General features: G+C 47.9%; 1 protein-coding gene across 5 annotated transcripts in view; it reads right to left on the bottom strand.

Moving 5' to 3' along the window:
- Nucleotides 1–26148, bottom strand: part of RBPMS (RNA binding protein, mRNA processing factor) — a 202867-nt gene that overhangs the window by 19513 nt on the left and 157206 nt on the right. For 3 of the 5 annotated variants that reach the window (XM_010820301.4, XM_010820302.4, XM_005226042.5), the window contains exon 6: nucleotides 7540–7670. The exons of 1 other annotated variant lie outside the window; for it this stretch is intronic. In XM_010820301.4, coding sequence (XP_010818603.1) covers nucleotides 7540–7670 — 131 coding nt within the window. 5 annotated transcript variants of the gene reach the window in all.

Here is a 26148-nt window from a genome sequence, read left to right as displayed (position 1 = left end):
AGGGTCCAGATCCCAAGAGCAAGGTCCTAGGCCAGTGAACCCCTCCCGCCAAGACCAATCAAGGCCAGGGCTAATTAAACATAACCCTTCAGGGATCGTCTTCTCTTCTGGCTTTTCAGATCTCTCCCCGTCTCTCAGCACCAACTCAGCTCGCGCTTCCAAACAGGCATGCGAAATGTGCTCAGACATCCTAGTTCACTCAGGACGCCACTCGGGTCGAAGGCACCCAGGCGTGTAACACCCTGTGTCAGATTAAGTCCGCAGTGCTGGCTGGTCATCCATATTTGATTGTCAGTCTGTTAATTTTTAACTATGTTTGCTATCAAGGGCCATTAGAGGTCTCCAGGAGCCGGAGTCGGTGGAGCGAGAAGCGCTCGGTGGCAAAGCGGATGAAACTTGGAAGTCGGGGCGTCCCACTTTCCCCTCCTGTCACCGAGTTCTGGCCTTCCCCACTGGCAGCGCCGGCCTTGAATAAAACATGATCCCATTTGGAGCTCGTTTTCCTTTTCGCCCCTGTCACCACGGGTTTTCTTCACGGAGTTCACTTGGTTTTTATGGCGCCTGCGTCTTTTAATTCCAAAGTTTCTTGGTAGCCTTTCTTGGTTTTGCTCCCGAAGCAGTTTGAATCCATGTCCTCTCAGATGATATCTGGGGACTTGTCCCACCAGAGGCCAAACACCTGGGTGGACAGCCAGTGGAGCTGGCCCCAGCCACCCCTCAGCTCACGCCGGGGCCCTTCTTGCCTGATTCCAGATGCTTCTCTAATTTACCAAAGTGTGAAGCCTGGGCCCTCGGGTTTCTGCAGGCGGGGGTACCAGTCCTGAGCCCCTGCATCCTAACTGCTTCTTAAGCTACAGAGAGAGGTCCCAGGCATCTCTTCTTGACCCAAAAAAAAAAGGAAATGGAAGAGCTATTTTAACAGTAATTACTGCTCTATGCCAAGCACTTTACTCTTTGTCTCAAAATAACCCCATGAAATAAGTGGTTCATTCTTCCTACTTACAGATGAGGAAACAGAGGCTCAGTGAGGTAGCAAAATCAACAGAACAAAAGCCTGCCTAAAACCTCAGTCAGGAGCATAGGAGGAACCTGTCATTAAAATTCGGTCTGTTGGATTTTCTGCACTGTCCCACTTCGACAGGCAGACGGCTCAGCAGTGAACGGACGGTCCCAAAGGGCAGCACCCAGGTGAGGCTCACGGAGCCTTGGGGGCTCTCCCTGCTCACGAGGTTGGAGGGATGCAGGTTGGGGGAAACACACAGCATTGGGGGGATGTAGCCTTACAGCTGGGAAAAAAAAAAAAGGAACCTGGAAAACATTGCAACCCCTGAATGAAGGCAATCCTGCCACCTGCCCCTACTGTCAGGAAATCTGCCCAGGACGGGGGGTGTCTGGGCCCCTGCAGCCGGAGCTGCGGCTTTGATCAAAGGAACCACCGGGCCCAACAACCAGACGGAACATTGGCTCTGGACTGCTCTGAGGCCGGCGAGGTCAGGGCAGAGGCGTATGTCGCTCCCTAATGAAGAGGCTCCTTAGGTCTTCAAATACCGAAGAGCAGAGGAGGGAAGGGCAAGACACAGGACAGGTGGGACAGAGAAGGTAAAAGGGGGCAGAGCATCTCCTAGGCCAGGAGTTGGCTCCTGGGGGTGGGGAGGCGGTGTTCAGCCACAAGGACTAGGAGAATCATCTCCCCCGCCCCCCAAGGCACACAGTGTAACCCCATCACCTGGACACCAGGCTGGAGCTGAGTCACAGCAGAGAGACTGGAGGAAGGATGAGCTAGAAGGCCCAGGGAAGGACAGGCGGGGTGCCCAGCAGCTGAAGAGCTCTGAGTAAAGGAACACACGCAACCACTGGTCTCTGGGAACCCAGCTGTTTCCTGTTGGGGACAGGCGTGTCCAGGCCTGGGCTGCCCCCGGGGGTGGGGGGCTTCCTCCGGGGGCCACGTTCTCCCAGAGCAGGCACGGGCTGCAGGGACCACAGTGCTGATGCGGGCAGGCATCGCTCGTGACGGTGGGGACCGTCATTCAGGCCTCATCTCACTCACCCACTCCCCAGCCACCTCCCCAGCCTCTGGTCTTCCCTTGGTCTGCAGCTACGAGGACTCTGCATTCCCACTGGCATCCAGACGGGCTAGACGTCTGAACCAGCACAGTTCGCGGGGGTAGCTAGTCCTCGGCTCTCTTCTCCTTGAAGATTCAAATGCACCTGGAAAGGCTAACATTTTCTAAGCCCTTATTGTGTGCCAGGCACCCCTGTTTTACATGAGGGATTTTCAGCTCCACTTTGAATGTCAGTTGCTTAGTTGTGTCCGACTCTGCGACCCCAGAGACTGTAGCCTGCCAGGCTCCTCTGTTCATGGGATTTTCCAGGTAAGAATACTGGAGTGGGTTATCATTTCCTTCTCCAGAAGATCTTCCCGACCCAGGAATCGAACTCAGGTCTCCCACCTTGCAGGTGCATTCTTTTAAGGAGCTTGAGTCAAGGTCACAGAACCTGTAAATGGCAAAGCCCGCACTTGACCAGGGAGTCCCAGAAACCTCAGGCCTTATGGGGTTAACAGGGAAAGAGCCCCCTAGGGAGGGGCTGGGGGGCTGGAACAGGAAAGGGGGCCCGGTGCTCACGAGAGGCTGGGCCGTGAACATCACGCCTGCCCATTTTTGGTCTCCTATGGGAGCCGAGCCAGGGGCTCTCAGGTGACCAGAAAGTCCAACAAAAACAGGGAACGAGACAAGGCTGGTGCGATCAGGAGACAGACTGCCAGGGCGTGGTTTCCCCACCCCTACTCTGACCTTCACAGAGTTGCAGGTTTAAAGAGAAAAGCAAATGTCAGAGGATTAATACTTTCATTTATGCCCGAGAACAATTCAAAGCCTTGAGCTGATCTGCCTCAAAGGCAGCCCTTCAAGGCTGGGGTCTCTGGGGCAGAGGCCAGCCCCAGGGCTACATGATAAGATATGTTTGGGAAAGTCAGGCCTCAAGGATGAGGCTGTCAGGGGGAAGAGAAACCACGCCCGAATCTCCTGACGCCTCCCTTTCCTCTGGGAGGCTGGCAACTGGTGAGGGAATGAAGTCGCCTCCGGGGGTTCAGCTCTCAGGCCCAGCATTTCAACACTGGCTGCTGCCTTCTGAAGAGGAGGGAGAAGCTCAAGGAACAGAGATCCCCCCTGTGCAAGTCCCCAGGAGCAGCCGGGTAGGAGCTGACCCGCTGCCAGGCTGTGCGCTCACCCGAGCCCACAGTCACACCTGCCTCCCTCACCGTGGCCCCTCTGACCAGCTATGTACCACACTTAAATCCGACTCACATCAGACCATGCTGCTTCATCTCAGTATTCACTATGGGGGCTCAGTGACAGAGGAGATGCCTAAAGAGATTTGCTTTAAAAAAACAAACAAGAAGTTTACAATGCAGTTCTAGAAACTGCAGTGTCTGGGGTGAGGACCCGGAGGTCAGGACACCCACACGTCACCCTAGGCCATCTCTCCCCCATGACTTCTCTTCCCTGTTTGCCTATGTGTTTTGCCCACGGTCCATTTTGGCATTTATTTTAGGTCTAACCTTTAGGATTTTTCCAGCGTGTCACAAGACCTCCCCAGGGGCCCGTCTTGCCCCGGGAAGTCTGTCGTTTCATCTGAAGACCTTCTGTTCACGGGCAGGTGATGCGCTCCAGTCACAAGCGGCAGGGCAGCCCCGGGAAACAACGTGCAGAGACTCAGGGTAGACGGGGCCCGCGGAGGAGACAGGTTGGTAGCCAGGACCTGCTCGCTCGGTCCCACTTACCTGCGCAAGTTCCTGGCTCAATTCAGGGTGACTCTGGTCAAGGGTAAATGGTATTGCTTCCAGACTGCGGGAGAGGACAGTGTGTTTTACTGGCTTCCTCTCAGCCCCATTAGCAAGCAGACCAAAAGCAAAAATGAACCCAGACTTTAAAAAAAAAAAAAGCTGAGATGTGCGAGTATGAGTTAAGAGGAACTGTGTGGGCTCTTCCGCGTGCGCCTTTCCTAAACGTCGTGAATGAAACCTTCCTCCCTTGTTCAGTGACTCGCACAATACACTGAATACATTTCAAGTACCAACGATGGTGAAAGTGAGCAGGATGAGCACTTCTTAAAATGTGAACGATCTTCTCGGAAATCAGCTGCTCTCTTATCTCTAGAAGTACAAAAGGCAGTACTGTGGCTTACAGTCCTTCTCCAGTAATTCTTTACAAGTGCGATGTGATGTCCAACACGCATCTTCAATGTAGCCATGGACGCACCATACAAGCTGGGCAGAAGTAGAGATATGAAGCATCAACTCCTTTGCAGCGATAATTTCTGTCTCTCCTGGATCTTCCTTCTGGATCAGACAGACTGGAAAAGACATCCATCCTTGTTGAAGTGACAGCTCCCGGCAGGTGTGACCCACGGATGCTAGAATGAGCAACTTCTGATATGCAGCTCTGATGGTTCAGGAGCCCAAGAGGATACAGGCAGCAGCAGCGAGGCGTCGGCCCTGGACCAAGTCTCCCTGGGATGCTGGTTCCTTCTCCCATATAATGTGTACTCAGCGTCCTGGGCCCAGCTCTCCCCAAATCTCAGTCAGAGATAACATCTTAGCTCCAAAGTCGCATCACCATGAAAAACAAAACGCTGCAGTCTACTTGAGATCATTTTTGCTCTAATTAAAATTTTTATTGAAATCTCTCAAACGTTACCAAGAAATAGTTTTTGCAAAAGGGAGGGAAGGGAAAAAACAAACAACAACAACAAAAAACAGCTAACAAGCAAATTCAACATGGGAGCTCCCTCTGCTGGTCTGCAGTAGGTTGATATGTTACAAACACATTCCCAGAGACAAATCTAATTTGCTGGAGAAGTGGACAAAAGACAGGTGTGTTGGGCTTTGCCTCAGGAGAGAAACACTAGAAGAAAAAAAAAATCCAAGTCTCAAAACAGAGCACAACATCACTAAGAAAAGCAAAATCATCTCAAAGCTGATCTCCAAAGACATATAATAAGATTTCCAGAACAAAAACGGAATTAGCCACTAAGGGGACGCTCCATTCTGGTCTTCCCCTCTGCTCTACCTCCAGTTAGTAAAAATTCTCTTAGGGCTTTTGGGTGATGGTTAAGTTCTGAGTCCCTCGTCTCTGACTCCAAGTCTCTTCTTATAGGCTTCTCATCTACTTAGAAAAGAAAAAGATCCAAGGAGTCATTGGAGCAAGGCCTCTCCACAATTCCATCAAAGAATTAGTCTCTGGTGAGCCAGCACTGAGGGGTGGACAGAGCTGGGAATCAGGAGACCCGACACTGGCCACGGCAGAGCCACGTGCAGACTTTGGATAACTCTCTGCATCTTCTCCGGTCTGTGTCCTCATTTGTAAAATGGGTCAGACCAGCTGATCTGTCAAGCCTCTCCCAGTTCATTCTACGATTCTCATATCGGACAAAGACATTTAAATGACCGTATCTGTTCATCAGTCTTTGCAACACAGTAACTCAAGCTTGTACTGGGAATGACCCCCAACAAGAAGCGGGGTTGAGCGCAAGGATCTCACACTGGTATCAGATGAGAGTTCCGCCAGCTCTAGGGCTGATGTAGCAATGCCAAGTGGATGCCCGGCTGGGAAAGCCTCAAGACCAAGGAACAGCTCATGGGGAACATGCCACCATGGGCGGTCCCCATCCCCGTTAAGTCAGAACAGGTGAGTCCATTGATCTTGGCACCGTCTCTCCTCATCCTTTCTCACAATGGCCTGGGCTTTCGGATCTCTCATTCCCGGTCCTGTTCGGCCAGTGTCAGGTCTTGCTCTTCCTGGGCAGTGGTGAAAAGGCTTTGTGGCTGATTAACCAAAGCCATGGGTATTTAGAAGACCATGCAAACTTGGCACCATGGTATTATTAACATGGCCTCAACAGTCAATGGATCTGTATCTAGGCAGTCCAGAAGAAGGGAGCTATTACACAGCTCCCAGGAAGAAGGGGGCTATTACATAGCCCAGATGGCGGGGGTGGGCCACCAACAGAGAGGACTTTTTGAGTTGCTCCACGGCCTCTATGAAATTATGCCTGAGGTCCCATGAACATTCTGATAACCCAGCAGAAGGCGTCTGCTGGTTCTCTTTCCCTTTTCCAGCTCTGGCTGCCTGCCATTGCAAGGGTGACCAAGCACTGACGTGGACAAAGGTGGAAAGGGCAGCAAGGGAAGGAAAAGCGAATAGCATGGACAATCCAGACTGGGGGTCAGTCTTGGAATAACCCTGTTATTCTGTTTTCTGTGCCAAGTGCTGCCACCACCACCACCTATGTGTTTCTTCACTACTTGGACTCTTTCCACCCGCCTCTCCCAACTCTGGAGGTCCAGGCACGGAGGCTTTTTCTTTGTAGGTTGCCTGCACGGTACCGGAGAGGCTGGGTTGTCCGTGCACAATCGAAGCATTGACAACTGAGCTGGAAGGGAACGGAAGGATGTCCATCTAACAAGACTCCTGAGCCCACGGCCTCCCTGTGAGAACCCTCACTGGGGCAGCTGGTAGGTGTCGTGCACAACACAGTTAAGTTCTGTACCACGTAAAAAAGTGTTAAGTCAGAAGGCTTTTCTGGCAAGCTGTTGATTTCACCCGGCCTGGTCAATAAACACTAAGCAAAACAACCCCCTCCCCTCCAAACCTGTGCAGGTGATATTTTAAAAACAGGATTTCTGCTTTTAGAGGAGTTCACGTGGAATAAGACACATGACAGCTATATTCTTCCTCTCTTATTTGCTATTGATCATCACTCTGGATCCTAACATGGATTACTACTGCTTGCAAGAAAAGAAAAGCTAGGAGAAACAATTTTTTTCCCCCAAGGGAAGAGAAAGGGTTTGTAAGTAGACAGTAATCTTTGTGAAGAAACACTGGAGTTTGTTTATAAAACTCAGGCTATTCTTAACTGAGAAAGAAAGCCAGTCAGAAGACACACCTCGACCCTGACTTCTAATTACATTTAAAACACTATATTGTACCTCCTTTCCCACAGGGTCTCTTAAAAATAAATGGAAGTGTGAATCTGGTCTTTGACACATGTAGGATAGCACACGGCCTTCCTCCTAAAACTCCCGACATGCCCCCTTCATCACTCGAGCTCCCAGAACACACAAGAACTCCATACAGACAGACACACGACTCCAGGGCCACGCGCACGCCTCCCTCCGTGGTCCCTCCACACGACAAGGCACACACGTCTGTGCTCCCCCAGCTGTGCTCGAGCCGGCTGGGGGAGGTCTAACCCCGGCCTCCTCTCCCGTGTGTGTGACATGAGGTGAGATCATTAAGGAAGAGAGTGGTGTTGTCTGGGGGGGGCGGGGCAAACGTCAGGCAGTGGGTGATGTCATGGCTGTCAGACGGTCCTCAAAAGTCCCGGAGGAGTGGCGGCTGATCGAGAGGGGGACATTAATCTCTCGGAGGTGGATCTGTTAGCCGGAGCGGTGTTAGTTGTACGGTGTGCTCTGGGGAACCAGGTTGGAAAGGACGGGTGCTGGGGTGAGTGGAGTCGTGGCCGAGGGGCGTCAATTACCTGGGCATGCAGTGAAGCGGGGTAGGTGAAAGCAGGAGGAGGCAGCGCAGGCGCTAAGTCCGCTGGGTACAGAGGGTACGGGGCCCACACTTCAGGGCTACTGGGGTAAAGTGCAGGCACTGTGAGCTCATCTGCAAGACAAGAAGAAGGGCACAGTTAGTGGCCACCCCGCTGCCGGCTCCGTGTCACAAACACACCCGCGCGCCCGAGCCCCCGGCCGCGGCACAGGTCGCATCGCTCCCAGCCGCTGCATCACCTGTTGGCTCCGGTCTCCTGAACACCGATCACTGACCGGTACATACAGAATGGGGGGGGGGGGGGCGCGGAGCTCGAGGGCTGGGATGGACTGCGGGTGGTGGAAGGGAGGCTCAAGACGGGGGAGGGGGTCTATGTCTCCTTATGGCTGATTCATGATGTTGGACAGCAAAAAGCAACACTGTCAAGCCATTCTTCTCCAATTAAAAAAAATTTTAAATTCATAAGTAATTAAACATATTTCATACTTATTTAGTATATGTGCTGCCGAAGCGAGCACTATTTCATACTTATTTAAAAAGTATAAATTTATACCATATAATAAATTCATATATAATTATATAGTATTTATAAAAATCAGGAAGTAAAATAAAAGTTTTTAAAAAAGCAGTAAGCATCTGCTTCCGGCCTGGCCTGCTGAGATCTTAGACTCCGCAGTGGACACTCTGATGTCTTTCCAACTGGAATACGGGGAACCCCCTGAACAGTGGGGGACTTCCTGGAGCCAACAGCAAACAGGGTCCTCCGAGGAAGAGAGAGATCCAGTAGGGATCTCCCGTGAAGACCCACTGCAGAGCCGCTGGGAGAACAGCAGCCGCCCGGCAGGACCAGAAGGACCCCAGAAGGACTGGAGGAGGACCCTGTTCATGGGCATACTGATGACTGGCAAATATCGTGATCATCCAGCGTTTTCTGTTTAGAAGCACAAGGGCAGATACTGCCCACAGGGCATTTAAAGTATTCTAAGTTTGGAGGATGGAAACACAAGGTCTGGGGTGTTCAGATTCAAGGGGCGCTGCACCAAGATCCAAATAAGGGCGTTCACGACTGCTGTTGACACAGATTCATTTTCTAGGGAAAACACGTGAGTTGTGATGCTGACCGGCTGGTCTCAATGCTCCTCGTTCAGCTCCGAGTCCACGCTGGCAGTTTTGCCAGATTGACGGGCAAGTGCTGGGGTCTCAGAATGGATCGGGAAGCGGCCCGTGGAAGCCACGACACACACGTGGGGGGTGGGCTGGGGTGTGTCTCAAGGCAAAAATACCCAGTCAATAGTTCGCATCTGGAAACCGTCAATCAGCATCTCAGTATGTGCTTTTATCACCTGTCAAATTCTGGTATCATGTAGGCCAGGGATGCTCCCTGGGACTGCCAAGGGAGTCAGGAAAGGTGACCCCTAAAGCCATTAGTGACTCTGCCATTCAGGACTTTCCAGAAGTCGACAGTGCATGGCATGTGACCCAAGGTCCAGAGAGTCATTTGCTTCCTTCTCACCATCCAAGCTGTCCCAAGTCTTCATTCCAGGTCTCCCCTATCTCCCCAAATTCTGACTCTGGGCAGATCTTCAGTGTGGGGAGGGGGTTAGAAAAAGAAGAGTACCATGCGGAGTGTGACATGGAGACCACCCTACAGAACAAGCAGAAGGCAGGTGAGCCCACAGGAGCGTCTCATCAGCGGACGGGTGTGTGCGGAGCTTCTGTCTCCAGCCAGCGTGGAAGAGGTTTTTTTTTTTTTTTTAATCAACTCAGTTGTCATTGTGATAATAGTTTATCTCTCTCTTTTTTTAAATTATTTTTGATGTGGACCACTTTTAAAGTCTTTATTGACTCTGTTACAATACTGCTTCTGTTCTATGTTTTGGTTTTCTGGCTGTGAGGCACATGGGAATCAGCTCCTGGACCAGGGATCGGACCTGCACCCTCTGCATCAGAAGGTGGCGTCTTAACCACTGGACCACCAGAGAAGTCCCAGGAAGAGCTTCTGAAAGGATGAGGGAGAGTCAAGAGCTGTTGATGATGACACTTTAGGCGCCAGGCAGGGGATCCCAACAAGGTGCGGTGATGAGACTCTGGTTGCTCGGCCACCCCAACTTTCCCTCTCTCAACAAGGCTGTTAAAGCAACCTTCTCATGGTGATGGGAACACAGTCTGCTGGAGCCTAGGCCAATTATTTGGATGGGAAAATATTAACATCATAATCCTTTTTAAAGTGATCAGGTCTCCACCACCTGCTTCCGCAGTTCTAGGGTGTGGAGGTGTGTGTGTAGTTTCTGGAAGGAAATTCCTTAGCGAGGGGTTAGCAGAGCCCCATGATTCCTGTGGTGATGAGACCATATGATTTCCATTAGAGCAACAACTCTTGTGAGAGCCCAGGCTCGTGGAAACCAACCGCTGCCAGAACCAATGCCTCAGATTTTAAACAAACAACCATTCTCAGGACTGGCAGGCTGTGACTGTGGCTGCTGTTGTTATTTCAGCTACCAGGTTATTTTAAGACATTCTGAGTCTTTTTTTAAAAAGTCAAGAGAGTCTCAAGACTCAGCAGAGTCATCTTTCGGCCCATGCTTGCCTGGCCCCACGGTGACAGCAGAGAACGATAATCACCACCCAGGGGCTCTGCTCAGTCTGCTGCCTGATGGCTAAAAGTGAGGAAGCCTTGCAGGGTGCTCTGGGGCTCCCTTCAGAAAGTTTCCAGAAAGTATGTCTTTTAAGGTATCTGATCCTAAAGACACAGGGTCTGGATTTGGATCTCAGCCTGATGGAATTTGTGATTTTCAGATCTTTCCGTATCTTGTCCTATAGCTTTATTTCACACTGACCAGTCACGGATGGATATTTGCACAAAACCTAGCCCACGGATTCCCTGGTGGCTCAGTGGTAAAGAATCTGCCTGGCAGTGCCGCAGACATTGTAGAGACAATGCAGAGTTCAATCCCTGGTCCAGGAAGATCGAACATGGTGTTGAGCAACTAAGCCCAGGCACCACAACTACTGAGCCTGTTCTCTAGAACCCGGGAGAAACTACAGAAGCCAGAGCACCCTACAGCCCGTGCTCCACAACGAGAGTAACCCCTGCTTGCTGGAACTAAAGAAAAGCCCACAAAGCATGGCGGACCCAGTGCAACCAATACATAAATACTAAAAAGCCTAGCCCAGCAGAATGGGGGAACTGCTTCCAAGTCCTCTAAGCCAGGGGTCCCCAACCTCCAGGATCTAATGCAGTAATAGTAGAAATAAAGTGCATGATGATTTAATGTGCTTGAAACATCCCCACACCACCCCTTCCACTCCAGTCCGTGGGAAAATTACCTTCTACAAAAGCAGTCCCTGGTGCCAACATTGGGGACCGCTGTCCTATATCCCAACTGCAGAGTGACAGCATAAGTCAGGTAGTGAAAACGCCCAAGTATTAGTCTATCAGTCGTGTCCAACTCTTTTGTGACCCCACGGACTGACCACCAGTCTCCTCTGTCCATGGGATTTCCAAGGCAAGAATATTGAAGTAGGTAGCCATTCCCTTCTCCAGGGGATCTTCCCAACTCAGGGATCAAATAGGGGGTCTCCTGCATTGCAGGCAGATGCTTTACCATCTGAGCTACTAGCGAAGCCCCAGTGAAGCAGATCCTAAGATAAGAGACCAGGGAGAACACACACTGGGTAAATCCCTTGCTCCAGCTCGTCAGCTCTCCCTTCTCTTCTTAAAATGGAATCTGGAGTTACGGTAACTGTTAAGAAGCGCGTGAAAGGTTGGTCAGGAGAAAGATGAACTCAGGGTATCAGCGGAGATGCTCTGTGTGACGACTGCTGAGACAGGAGGGCAGTGAAGTGATGACTAACAGCACATCCTTCGGGCAGGAGCCAGGTCTTACTCTGCACCCCTGGCCCGGCTCTGAGCCCAGCATTTAGCATGCAGTCATGCTTGGTGTACTGAACAGCACCTGACAGAAAATCCCAAAACTTCTTTAAAGAGATACCACTGTTTTCTTTGTTAAAGGAACTGAGGGAATAGCCAGAGGAACCAGATCTAAAATTTCTCAGCCCTGGCAATATCTGTCATAGGCACCCAAAATATTGAGCCAAGGGAGGCTCAAATCAGAGCAAGTGTTTTGGAGCAGGCGTTTTTAAAGTTAAAAATAAAAGCAATGGGACCTTTCTTCAAACATGTTTCCCAGAAACTCTTTTTAATAGAAGTGGAGCGGTCTGGGCTGACTCTGCTGGTCCTGGCTGGAGGAACTCAACTCCTGTGACAGATCCTGGAGAACACTGGGGTTCTGGAGGTAACTGTTTGAAAATCGCTCCTCCAGTTGTTCTCATCCAGGGGCCAGTTTTTAAAGCAAGCTCTGCTTCCAAATCTCTGAAGTCTGAATTCATTCCTATAGTTCCTGGAAACCCCTCGTGGAGCAGGCGGATGCGCAAAGGGTTGTCAAAGTAGGATGGGGACAAACCAAGGAACAGTGAAGCAGCTGGGAGGGAAGCAAGCAGGCCTCCCGGCCTGACTTCAGGGGCCAAGGTACCAAGGTACGCCAAGGCCAAGGATTAATGACTCCCTGGCGGCTTAGACGATCAAGAATCTGCCTCCAACATGGGAGACCTGGGTTCAACCTCTGGGTTGAGAAGATCCCCTGGAGAGGGAATGGTAACCCACTTCCATGCCTAGAAAACCCCATGGACACAGGAGCCTGGCAGGCTACAGTCCATGAGGTTGCAGAGTCGGACACGACTGAGCGACTAACACTTAATGGCCTTATGAGTAAGGTGCTGAGAAATCTGACCCAAGCCATACAGCAGGTAAAGTAACAGGAAGAACGGTCAACAACCCAGGTAGAGTTATTCACACCCTTCCCCGTGTTCCCAAGGCGGAGCTGCCAGTGCCACAACAGCCCCCACAGAGCGCTGTGTTGGGGGCCAGTGCTTCTCAAAATGTGCTCCCCAAACCAGCAGCTAGCAGCATGGGAGAAAGGCAAGTTCTCCGCTCCACCCCAGACCCACTTAATTGGGAATTCTGCCCTCCAGGTGATTCTGGTACACACTTCACTCTGAGAACCACTAACGACAGTAGCTACCTGAGTAAAGTCTGGGGTATTTTGCTTTCAAAGTGCTGTGACATAGTACCCGTGGAATAAATGAATGAGACACTCAAGGAGAGAAGATGCAAATGAAAGCAATCATCCTGGACTTGTTCTGTGAAGAGAAACTGAAGGGTCAGAGTAGACCCAGCCTGGCATCCCTTGCTTGGCTCAGCTGTTGTTTAGGCGCTCAGTCGTGCCCATCTCTTTGCAACCCCATGGACTGATGGACTGTAGCCCTGTAGGCTCCTCTGTCCATGGGATTTCACAGGCAAGAACACTGGAGTGGGTTACCATTTCCTCCTGCAGGGATCTTCTTGACCGAGGGGTCAAACTCATGTCTCCTGCATTGGCAGGTGGATTCTTTACCACTGAGCCACTAAGGCTCAGAGCCACACATGAGTGAGAGAGCCATACAAGCACAGTGGAGGTGGCCTGGGGCAGGATCACACCTGGAAAGGAGGAGTCCACAAGAACACCTCCACTTCACTGAGAGGCTGAAACTCCCTGAAAACGCACATGCTCTCCTTTGATGCAAGAAAGCAGTAAGCTGAAGGAGCTTTTTTGCATCTGTATGCTTTTTTTGTTGTTGTTGTTGCTAATGTGGTTTGAGAAAATTGTAATAGGTAAAGAGATGGGTTTTCCATAGAACAAGCCCTTCACCTGACCACCCCCTGGAAGGAGCAGAGCTCAGGTGGGCTTCACCTTCCTCAGTCTCGGCCCATCTGGTGCCAACTTAGTAGGAAAGCAAGGCTAAAGCAAGAGAACCTCTGATGGCCTGAGCCCATGGGGATGGATGGCTTGGGAGTCAGCGAGGCAGGGCCCAGGGAGCAGTAAGAGATCAGGAGGCCAGGGCTTTTGTCTGGGCCTAAGTCAACCCTCCTGGGAGGCTGGCTCAACACCTTCCCATTGCCCCAGACCTGGTCACACCTTTCTCCTTTTGTACTACTGACGATACACACAGTTGTTGGGGCAGTATCCATCTGAACTGACCTTTTTCTTAGCATAAGAATATGCAACCAGAACAGTTAAATTGAATTCTAACAAACGAGGACTAGATTCCCCAATTCCACCCTCCAATCTCTTTGAAATGAAATAACTGCAAAGTCTCTGATGAAGGTTTAAACTCAAAGAGCTCCTGAAGATCACCCAGTCTGCCTTTTCTTCTGGATGAGGAAACAAGGAGGCAGACAGCGGAAGTTTCCCGTCTAAGGTCACGCTGAAACTTAGGTGAAGATGAAGGACTCTTAGAAACGACGGAGATCAAGAGGGACAAGGAGGATCTTTAAAGGACATAACCTTAGTACAGTTGAGAACACAAGGCCCAAGAACTTTAAGTCATCATTTACTTTGTTTCTTGGATATTTCTATTTGGAAATATTCCACAGCAGTATCACGCTCAATATTTATAAAAGGAAACATACTCCCTCCAATGGCCTGCCCTCCTCGGTCCCAGATTTCAGTAAAAGATGCTTCGATGTCCAAGCCAGGATGACTTGGAAGTCACTCTACCCTCATCCAATCTTTCATCAAGGTCCTATTGAATCTATCCCATCACATCACTTAAATCCTAACCACCGTCACTGGATTACTGAAAAGGATTCCTGAATCCGAGAACTTTAAAATATACGATTCAGTACTGTCACTCTCCAGCTTAAAACCTTTCTATGATTTCCCTTTGATGTCTAGATAGTTTGTGAATCCCGCAGCCCCTCCAGCCCTTACTCTCACATGGTTTTCCCTCCTGGTCTGGGATCAGTGAGTTATTTACCTGGCTTGACCACACTCGGTTCCCTTCCCACTTCTAGGTCTAGTACATACACATCCCTTCTGTCAGGCGTGCACCTTCCTTTCACCTGGTGTAACTCTTATTCATTCTTTAAAGGATTCCCCTCAGACGTCACTTCCTAGAGGGTAGAAGGCAGGTGACAATGACCATCTCTGGGGCCATTAGAATCCTCTCTGTGTTCTTTAAAAAAAACTATTAAAAAATATTTTTTTATTTATTGAGGTTGTGGAGCATCTTATTAGTTGCAGCATGCAGGAACTTCAGTTGAGCCACGTCAGATCTAGGTCATGACCGAGGAACGAACCTGGGTACCCTGCATTGGGAGCACAGTCTCAGTCACTGGACCACCAGCAAAGTCCTCTCTCTGTGTGTTTTGCTACATTCTGCACTTCCAGTGTCACAGACACCCTTTGCTTACCCTGGTACCTAGACCAGTACATCAGAAGGTATTAAGAAGTCAACTCTTTGCTGTGTATTTGATAAAATGAATGGAGGAAAAAAAAGAGAAAATGCTCTTTAGGAGGAAATGATCAAATTGTAGATTAATTCAACTCTGTGTGGGAGAGAGAGGATGAAGGTGAGAGCATGCAAATCCTACTTTTTATTTTATTTTTTGGCTATATTGCACAGCATGTGGGATCTTAGTTCCCCAACCAGGGATTGAACCCGTGTCCCCTGCAGTAGAAGCACAGAGTCTTAACCACTGGACTGCCAGGAAGCCCTCAAATGCTACTTTTTAAGTAAGATTACACTTTAACTCTATATTAATAACACCTATTTTCATACATTTTATACACAGCTGAGAACGTGCACATCATTATTCTGAATCCTTATTAAAAACTCTGGAGAGAGACTTCTTCAGAAAAGTGGAAAAGACCCTACTCCAGTGGCTAAGACTCTGTGCTCCCAGTGCAGGGGGCTTGGGTTCCATCCCTGGTCAGAGAACTTGATCCCACATGTCACAACTAAGACCTCGCACAGCCAAATAAATAAATATTAAAAAAAAAATCCTGGAGAAAAGGGCAGGAATGGATGTTGTATTTTAACGATGAGAAAAACTTAAGTGTCTGAGCTGGGATTAGAACCCAGGTCCCATGTCTTGGGCTCCCCTGGTGGCTCAGACGGTAACAAATCTGCCTGCAATGTGGGAGACTTGGGTCCAATCCCTGGGGAGAGAAGATCCCCTGGAGAAGAGAATGGCTACCCAGTCCAGTACCGTGGCCTGGAGAAGTCCATGGACAGAGGAGCCCGGTGGGCTATGGTCTATGGGGTCACAAAGAGTCAGACACGACTGAGCGACTAACACTTTCACTTATTTTCACCCACGTCTCACAGTTCGGGCTCCCTGGAGCACGAGTGGTCTTCATCTCTAGCATTCAGCATACTCAATATACTAGAACAAACTCCACGAGGGCCTGCCTGATAGATGAAGAATTCAGCCAGAAAAAACAGCAGCCATGTCACAGAAGGCCCAAGTATGACGAAAAATTCCAAACAAGAAAAATAAATCCAGGGCTCTGTTAAGCAAGCAACTCCTCCTCACATACCTCTGCAAGTAGTTGATCCAAGTTTGTTAAGCAAACCCTTCAAAAACCAGCCTTACGAGGCCCACTCTTTTGAGGACTATCCCATTAGGACATGCTCTTCTGATGTAAGGGCTAAGAACACAGTCCACTCCCAGCTTCTGTGGCCAGGGACAGTGCACACAAGCTGTAGGGGCTGAAGAGCGTCCCCACTAAAATTCCTGTCTGCCTGCAACCTCAGAATGTAACCTTTTGGAAAACAGGACTTTTTGGAGATGTAATTATTTAAGGATCTCGAGATGAAATCATCCTAGATTTGGTGGTGGTGGTGGGCTTAAATCCAAAGACTGATGTCCTTATAAGAAGAGCAGAGGACACAGAGAAGCAGGTGATGTGAAGACGGGGACAGAGGTTGGAATGATGCAGCCACAAGCCAAGGAACGACCAGAAGCTATGACACGCATGGGATGGTCTCTCTGAGTTTCCAGAAGAAGCCAACCCTGTGGACACCTCGACTTCAGACTTCCCTCCTCCTAAACGGTGAGAATATATCTCAGTTGTTTTCAGCCACCCATCTGGTGAGAATCTGTTGTCATGGCCCAAGAAAACCTTTGGCTCCCACAAAAGGTCACATACTTCATCAGCTCCCCAAGAAGGTAAGTGTAGGGGGACAATCAAAAGATTCGGTGAAAAGTTCAAATGAATGTGATACCAGTCGTGAATGGAGTTTGTCCATTCGGCATAGGGAGCCAGCTGTGTTCAGAGCTGGAGACCCCAGGAAAAAAATCAATTAGTGCTCAGCACACCCTCTACTCTACCTGCTCTTTTTTTGAAATTAATATTTATTTTGCTGCACTGGGTTCTCAGTTGTACCACTCGGGCTTAGTTGCTCTGAGGCATGCAGGAATCTAAGTTCCCAGGCCAGGGATCAAACCCACATCCCCTGCACTGGAAGGCAGATGCTTAACCATGGGACCACCACCTGCTCTTTAATCCAGTCCTTGGCCATTTTCTTTGCTTCAATTATTAACTCAATTTAGGATAATTCCTAAGTCTTCAGTGGAAAAAGTTACAAAAAGTGGGGAAAAAGTGGAAGCAGTGATAGATTTTATTTTTTTAGGCTTTAAAATCACTGCCGAAGGTGACTGCAGCCATAAAATTAAAAGATACTTGCTCCTTGGAAGGAAAACTATGACAAACCTAGACAGTGTATTAAAAAGCAAAGACATTACTTTGCTGACGAAAGGTCCATATAGTCAAAGCTATGGTTTTACCCAGTAGCTGTGTACAGATTTGAGAGTTGGACCATAAAGAAGGCGGAGTGCCCGAGAATCGATACTTTCATATTGTGGTGTTGGAGATGTTGAGAGCCCCTTGACTACAAGATCAAACCAAGGAATCCTTTAAGAAATCAACCTGGAATGTTCATAGGAAGGACTGATGCTGAAGCATCAATACTTAGGCCATTTTTGTTAAGCGCTAACTCACTGGAAAAGACCCTGATGCTGGGAAAGACTGAGGGCAAAAGGAGGAGGAAGCGACAGGATGAGATGGCTAGATACCGTCACCGACTCAATGGACATGAACTTGAGCAAACTCCAGGAGATACAGGAGGACAGAGGAGCCTGGCAGGCTGCAGTCCATGGGGTTGCAAAGAGTCAGACACAACTCAGTGACTGAACAACAACAACATCAATCTACAGCTAAGATTTCCACTTCAGTGCAGACGTCCTAAACACATTCAAGTCAACTCATCCAAAAATGCACTCACTATCGCTCATAAACCAATGCCTCTTTATACCTCCCCACACTCCATTATCCCATCCATTCAGGTACAAGCCTCCTTCATTTCCCATATCCAACGACTAGAGTTTTAACACACTAAAGATGATGTCGGAGACTAACGATAATAAGAGTAGCAAGAAAGTAGCTAATGTTTATGCAGCATGTCTTACAGGACACCCGCCATGCTCACACCGCTGGTGGGAGGCTCCAACTCCAGCCCCTGTGCGTCATCAGGAAGCACAGGTCCTCACAGGTTCCGTTCCTCGTCCGCTGGCTCACAGCAAGCGACAGAACCAGGGTGTGCGTCAGTCATCTCCAGACCCTCCACTTCTCTGCCTCTTTACACAGGTGGCATTTCCTCCGTGCCTTTCTCATAACTATCTTTCCCTTTACAGCCTTATTTCTACCACCCAAATGAGGTTCCCAGCTGGACTCTTAACAGCCTCCTCTTGACTTTTAAACTGGTTTCCTAATGACTTCCACGGTCTTTCCACTCACATTCTTCTCTCCTAATACATATTCCTAAAGCAACCCTTTAAACCTGCAGGCTAACCCAGACCAAAAAAGGTATGCCAAGGAAATTCCAAAAGCAAGCTGGTCTTCACTCAACTGGGGCACCGCCCCTCCAGGTTAATGATTTTTGGGCCGGGCCATGAGCAGTCACTGCTCCCAGGGTCCAGTTCTTTCCTTACTGGGCAGATGTTCCATGTCAAAATATCTTCCAGTCTAGGACGAGGATGAGACGGCTGGATGGCATCACCGACTCGATGGACGTGAGTTTGAGCAAGCTCCGGGAGTTGGTGATGGACAGGGAAGCCTGGCATGCTGCAGTCCATGGGGCTGCAAGGAGTTGGACACGACTGAGCAACTGAACTAAACTGACCCTTGATCTGAGTGAGGAAGGAAACTCAGAGAACAAGCTGCAGGAAAACTGTTTCTCTGGTGACTTGATTAAAGTCATCACTGTTACTGCCTCTTGCTCATCAGAATGGCACGTTTTCATACCTCTTCCTTCCTGAGACCTGGAACTGCAGGGTGGAGGATCACCCAGAACTTCCCCAGCAACTTCCCACCCAGACATCACAACTGAACTTTTACATTTCTCTGTGAGAGCCGGTCAACAAGGAATTAACTGCAATCAAATCTAGATGTTTAACAGGAGCTCTATTTACAGAGAGCACTGATGGTTTTATGTTTGTTTGTTTGTTTTTTTAAATATATTTGGCTGCACTGGGTCTTATTTGCAGCTTTCCAGAACTTAGTTGAGGCATGAGGTATCTTAGTTCCCTGACCAGGGACTGAACCCAGGCCCCTTGCATTGGGAGCACGGAGTCTTAGCCACTGGACCACAATGGAAATCCCAAGTGTTGGTTTTCTATCATATAAACAACATAAAGGGCTTCCCTGGTGGCTCAGATGGTGCGGAATCTGCCTGCCAATGCAGGAGACCCAGATTCAATCACTGGGTCAGGAAGATCCCCTGGAGGAGGAAATGGCAACCCACTCCAGACTTCTTACCTGGAGAATCCCACGGACAGAGGAGCCTGGTGGGCTACAGCCCATAGGGTCGCAAAGAGTTGGACACAACTGAGCAACTAACACACACACATACAACATAAAAACATCCCCCCAGATCTACTCTGCTAGAGACCCAGGTAAGCTTCATGAAGACAGAATACTCTCATGGATTCACTACTAGATATTCCCTACTAGCAATTATACTATTAATAGCTGTATTTACTAATGTGCCATTTTCACAGTGTCTGGAGCAAAGTAAGCACCCGATAAATATTCCTTGAGTGGATATACCCTTCCTTTTACACAGCACACCCCCTCCCTCCTCTATATTCATCCAGAACTGTTCTGTCAGGTAAAATGTTTCTTCTGCCTCTCTTGATGCCCAAACAGACTTCTCCATCTGTGGTAGGTCATTTAATTATAAAGGGATCTCCGAACTGTCCAGAAGAGTGTGTGTGTGTGGCTGTCCATGGGACCAGCCACATAGCAAATGGTCGTAATAAGGGTATTTATACAGTACATACTTGGTGCAAAATATTTTCCAGACTTTAACCTATTTATTTGCCAAAACATCCTTATGAGGTACTGCGATTATTACTCCATGTCACAAAAGCAGGATCTAACTAAGGGTTTAGAGGGATGAAGTGACAGGCACAAGGCCATGCAGCGGGGAGGAACGGGGCCATGATCTGAATACACGCAGTAGTACGGCTTCAGAGCGCATGCTTTGAGCCACTGTTAAAATGGTGTTCCCCCCGCCCCCCAAAGCCAAACATCTTCCCCACAAGCCATAAAGTTTCCCTTTACACGTTAGAAAAGACAGGTCACCACCTTCAAAAACAAAGAACAAACAAAATGCTACTTTAGGGTAGCTGAATAAATATCACAAGAGGTCATTTTGGCAACATGACAATTCTGGTCTGCTTCTCTGGCCACTGATGATGTGTAATGAACACTTAATTTTTAAAATTTATAATAAAAAGAAAAGCATGGTCATAAGGTAAAATTTTAAAAAAATATTTCTTTGATGCGGACCATTTCTCAAGTGTTTATTGAACTTGTTACAATACTGCTTCTGTTCTGTGTCTGGGCTCCTTGGCCGGAGGCAGAACCCACCACAACCCCTGCATCGAAAAGCGAGGCCTTAACCACTGGACACCAGAGAAGTCCCTAGTCATAAGGTAATTTCGACATGAGTTTTACACAACTAGTTAGAAGATATACAATATGTATAAAAGCACTAAGTAAGGGAGAGAGAAGGCATGAGAAATTAATTATAGGTGTGGATCACAGAGATAGTAGATGAGAGATGGTAACAATGAGTGCATCACTGAGAATACTGGCCGGAGTAGAAAGAAAGCAGAAGACATTTCTTGCTCTGTTTAAAAAGTATTTAAGGAAAAAATAACCACTTTGTGCTTCAGTAAAACTTCCACTTGCCACTGACCTTCCTGGGGCATAGATGTATTGATATCATTTGCTGAGGGAAGAAAAGTGGGGAAGGGAGAGATGTTTACAAGAACATACAGGCATAGGTGTCTTTTAATGAAACTGCTGTTTGGATACATCGCTACTTAGTTATTGGAGAAGAAAATGGCAAACCACTCCAGTGTTCTTCCCTGGAGAATTCCATGGACAGAGGAGCCTGGAGGGCTATTGCAGGCTACTGTCCATGGGGTCGCAGAGAGTCGGACACAACTGAGCAACTAACACTACACTATTTAGTTAATACAAAGAGATAATCTACAAAACTGTTTCATTAAATGACAAGCTCCGAGCCCAGAGCCTGCATCTCTTTCGCTCACCACAGTATCCCCAGTGCCTAGTATAAGTACATTTATCTAACACAAGTTCTTTTTTTTTCTTCCTTTTTGGTTTGGCCACACCACAGGCATGTGGGATCTTTCGTTCGCTGACCAGGGATCAAACCTCCGGCCCCTGCATTGAAGCGCAGTCTTAACCACTGCACGGCCAGGGAAGTTCCACTCATCATTTTTGGATAAATGCTCTGTTAGGCATAAATCTTTGCACATCATGATTTTCTCTGAGATAAATTCTAAGACCGAAAATGACTATGTCGAAGGTGATGAGAATTTTTAAGGGCCTTGATACATCTTTCTGTGTTGAAATGTTTCAAAAGATATTCTCAACAGAAACAGAAATATTTGTACCAGCTTTTAGTATGACAATATTGGGGATTATTATTGAAAACAAAACTAAACAAACAAGGACAATTTTAGAAGCAAAAAATCTCTATATTACTAAGTTAACAAAGCTGAACTCACTCATTGCCAAATTCTTATTTGGAGCAGGTGCTGCCTAGGAAAGTCTTCATTAACGCATGCTGCTCTCTCACAAGAAATTCAGGAAGGACCAAATAATCTTCACGGCAGCTCCCATAACAGCATATGTACCCTGACTATTGCGCCTATCACCGGCATTGAAAACTATCTCTTTCTGTATTTTTCTCCTTCCCCAAGTTGTAATCTCCTACTCCCATCACTTCTGTCTGGCACACAAAAGATATTCAATCAAAGTTTATTAAATCTAGGGAATTCCCAAATGGCCCAGAGGCTAGACTCCTCTCGCTTTCACTGCTGAGGGTGCCAGTTCAATTCTGGGACGCGGAACTCAGGTCCACCGAGTCATAAGGCATGGCCAAGTACAGTTTACAAGAGAATGTGCATAGTTTTGAGGGACATTTTGTATGACATTAAAACAAAGTCTATTAAATTTAATTGATATTACCAAGTGCCTGCAACTTATCACACTGTCAAGCACACGTAAAATTAGGAAATGATCAACCCAAACGATGTATGATGTGGCACATTCCCTTGACTTTTAAGAAAATATCAGTCTAAATCTGCACAGGCCCTGGTCCTGGAAGTAAAGGCAGCGATTTTAATAATCTGTCATAGCTGTCCATTTTTAAGAGCTTGAAGATGACTCTAGGAGCTAATGAAGCAGAACCTCAGAATCCACCTTAGGCAGTGATCCCCAACCCTTTCTGACGGGACTACTTTTGTGGAAGGCAATTTTTCCATGGACGGGGGGTGGGAGGGGTGGGGTGAGGATGGTTTCGGAATGATTCAAGTGCATTATATTTATTGTGCACTTTATTTCTATGATTATTTCACAGGCTCCACCTCAGTGCATTAAGTCATTAGATCCCAGAGGTTGGGGACCCTGCCGCAGAGTACAAACAATACAAATCCCCACACAGGCAGGAGCACGCTAGCCTCTGGGCCACGTGAGTCATTTCTGAATGAAGCCCCTGCTCTCATCCCTTCCCACCTCCTGCTCTATGAGCTCAGGAACTCTATCCCTCTCGGTTCTCCATCTATGTCCACTGCGGACCCCGGGTTCCGTGCCCTTGACTTATCCACAGGGAAGGGCAAGAATATTCACAAGTCATTGGCAGAGTGTTACATCTTGAGTACACAGATGACAGGTGGGTGGGCCAGCCTGGTAAAACGCATGTCATCCCTGCTCCCTTCTTTTCCGGTTCTCTCATGTCAGATCAAATGTGGTCTATAGTTTACTATTCTGAAAATAATTCTGATTTCAATATGCACGGCTATGTCAAAAGGTTCCAAGCATACTTTGTAAAACTCAAGGGAATTTACCCATCTTTTGGAAATAAGGAAAAAATAGGCACTCGCTTATGCTAATATTGTTGTATCTCAAGGGGCCTTTCCAATCACTGAAAGGTACAGCCTCTACACCAAAAGGCGTTGGTCCTACATAAGACCCACTGAAGTCAAATGTCATCATCTCTAGAGACAGATGGATAGTTCAGAGTTTCTCGGGTGATACTATAATTTGGACTCCTAGAAATTCAAATTCAAACTGCAATTTTAAAATTGAAGACACAGCAAAAAAAGAAAAAAACAAAAACACCCAAATATTAAAAATAGAAGCAATATTTTAAGAAATTCAATAAAGACTTTAACAATGGTCCGTATTAAAAAAAAAAAAAAAACCTTCTATAAAAAATAAATAAAATTGAGCACATTACTTAACCTAGAGGCAGCTGTGTCGTTTATCACCTTCCTGATTGTGGCAGCTTGGGCACTTTACTACAACCACCGCCATCACCACCTCACCCCCGCCCTCCAGACTCTCAAAGCCCAGGGGGTATGACAGCCGCATCACATGCATGGTGAATGCCAAAAAAGCCCCTACACGAGCATGCTTTCCCAAGCTCTCCTTGCCATGGTCCCTGAATGGCACTTGGAAAATGAGGAGGAATATTTGAAATAACGAGGCCATTTATTCCTCATGGCACTGTGCTGATTGTCATTTGGTAATATTAAAAAGCAAACCAAGGGACTTCCCTGGTGGTCCAGTGGTTAAGACCACCTTCCAATGCAGGGGGCTGCAGGTTCAATCCCTGGTCAGGGAGCGACGATCCCACATTCCTTGAGGCCAAAAACCGAAACATAAAACAGAAGTAATACTGTACCAGATTCACTACAGACTTTAACAATGGGCCACATTAAAAAATGAACTAAATGAAATATCACCATCACTGTCTTTACTTAACATCAGATTATCTCAGCACCGGCACTGATGGGTGTGGCAAAGGCTGCTTAAACATTTCTCTGTGCCAAGGTGTTTTAACATTTCTCTCAGGAGGTTAGAAATCAATTACTTAAATAGGAAGTCTCATACCTCCCATTACTGTGAACTCTGAAAAAGTTACAGGAAGATAGCCATCAGAACACTTCCTGTCCACAGGTAACGTAGTTGAGAACATGTAGAACTCGATTTCCTCGATGCATTCAGTTTTATCATCTAGTGACCTCAGAGGAAAACTAATACAAACTCCCACTTCCAGAAACATCTGTTGCAAAAGCTGCTCTCCTTGGTCCCCTGAACTCTCAGAAGAGACACAGATCTCACTTTACCACTGAAGGGTGCGCTTCCATCTGCGCACTCTAGGGTGGCGCTGAATAAACTGTTTTCTAAGAGGGTTGAACCTTGAGCCACAAGCTGGATCAAATAATCGGTGGCCTTCAGCTAACAACAGCAACAGCAGCTAGGACTCCTCTCGCTTTCACTGCTGAGGGTGCCAGTTCAATTCCTGGAGACGGAACTAAGATCCAGCAAGTCATAAGGCATGGCCGAACGTTTACAAGAGAATGTGCATAGTTTTGAGGGAAACAGTACTAGCTCAGGGTACTGGGCCAGCATGAGTGAATACAGCCCAAGGGATGCAAAAATGTCAATTTAGTCAGGACACAGGTGGGCTTCCCTGGTGGCTCAGAGGTCAAAGCATCTGACTGCAATGTGGGAGACCTGAGTTCGATCCCTGGGTTGGGAAGACTCCCTGGAGAAGGAAATGGCAACCCACTCCAGTATTCTTGCCTGGAGAATCCCATGGATGGAGGAGCCTGGTGGGCGACAGTCCACGGGGTCGAAAAGAGTCAGACACGACTGAGCGACTTCGCTTTCAGGGGGCACTAGTGGTTAAGGACTGCCAATGCAGGAGATACGAGAGATGGGGGCTCCACCCCTGGGTTGGGAAGATCCCCTGGAGAAGGTAACGGCAACCCACTCCAGTATTCTCGCCAGGATAACCCCATGGATAGAGGAGCATCAAAAATACAGTCCACGGAGTCACCAAGAGTCAGACACGACTCAGTACGCACACTGCCACTTTTTCTCACGTTTGATATCATCTCTGTCAATGGCTTCAACACATATTTGCTAAGTACGTACTGTGGACCAGATGCCAGGTGAATGCCATCATTTAAAACTTCTCCAGCCCAAATTTGGGACAGTAATGATGAGCCACGAAGGAACCTTATTATCTACACAACTGAAATGTGTGCTGTGCTTAGTCACTCAGTCATGTCCGACTCTTTGCGACCTCATGGACTGTAGCCCATGAGGCTCCTCTGTCCATGGGATTGGGATTCTCCAGGCAAGAATACCAGAGTAGGTTGCCATGCCCTCCTCCAGGGGAACTTCCCAACCCAGGGATCGAACCCAGGTCTCCTGCATGGCAGGCAGATTCTTTACCAGCTGAGCCACCAGGGAAGGTAATTCCTACTTAATTGAATGTATCTTGGTGATCTTGGGGTGGGGAAGAATGTACTTGAAAAACAACTATTTGGAAATGGAACTTATTAATTTCAAGATGGCAGGCTATTAGGAGGATGTGATCTGTCATCTGGAAAGTGTTGGAACAGCTATAAACTCTCCAGGGAGTCCGCAAATGGTCACCAAAAAGGACTAGACAAGGGAAGAATAAATGACCTTCTTGGATCAGTAGTGCACATAATTCCAAAAATACGGTAAAAAGCTCCCATGGCACAAAGGAGCTCAACTCATTGCTCTGGGATGACCTAGAGGGATGGGATGAGAGGGAGGTGGGAGAGAGGCTCAAGAGGGAGGGGATACATATATACATATAACTGATTCACTTCAGTTATACATACGGCAGTTATATTGTACAGCAGAAATTAACACTGTAATGCAATTATACTCCAACTAAAAAAAAAAAAAAAAGTTTCACCTAAAAGTCAAACCGGTGTTTCTCTCCTACGTTTTAGCTGTAAATGTTGCTAGCTGTGCCAACTTGGACAATTTATCTAATTTCTCTGAGCCTCAGTTTCCTCAGATAAAAATACAGACTATGATATAGTTTCAGCATAAAAAGGAACTGAAAATTTGGGGCGCAGACAGTAAATGTACCGTAGCATGCGGTGGTAGCTAACAACAACTTAATCCTATGACATTAACATAGGAAAGGAGGTGAGTCTGGGCGTGTCAATGATGTCTATGCGATAGGAAATCTATGCTAATGACAAGAAATTCCCTTGGGTCATCAAACTGTCTGGGGCTGTACCTTCCTGGAGGAGACGGCAAGGAGTGGTGCTTTGGAA

This window comes from Bos taurus, chromosome 27 (assembly GCF_002263795.3).
Source record: "Bos taurus isolate L1 Dominette 01449 registration number 42190680 breed Hereford chromosome 27, ARS-UCD2.0, whole genome shotgun sequence".
In the NCBI taxonomy this organism is placed as follows: Eukaryota; Metazoa; Chordata; class Mammalia; order Artiodactyla; family Bovidae; genus Bos; species Bos taurus.
The sequence above is the reverse complement of the archived record's forward strand: the minus strand, read 5'-3'. Positions and strand labels throughout refer to the sequence as shown.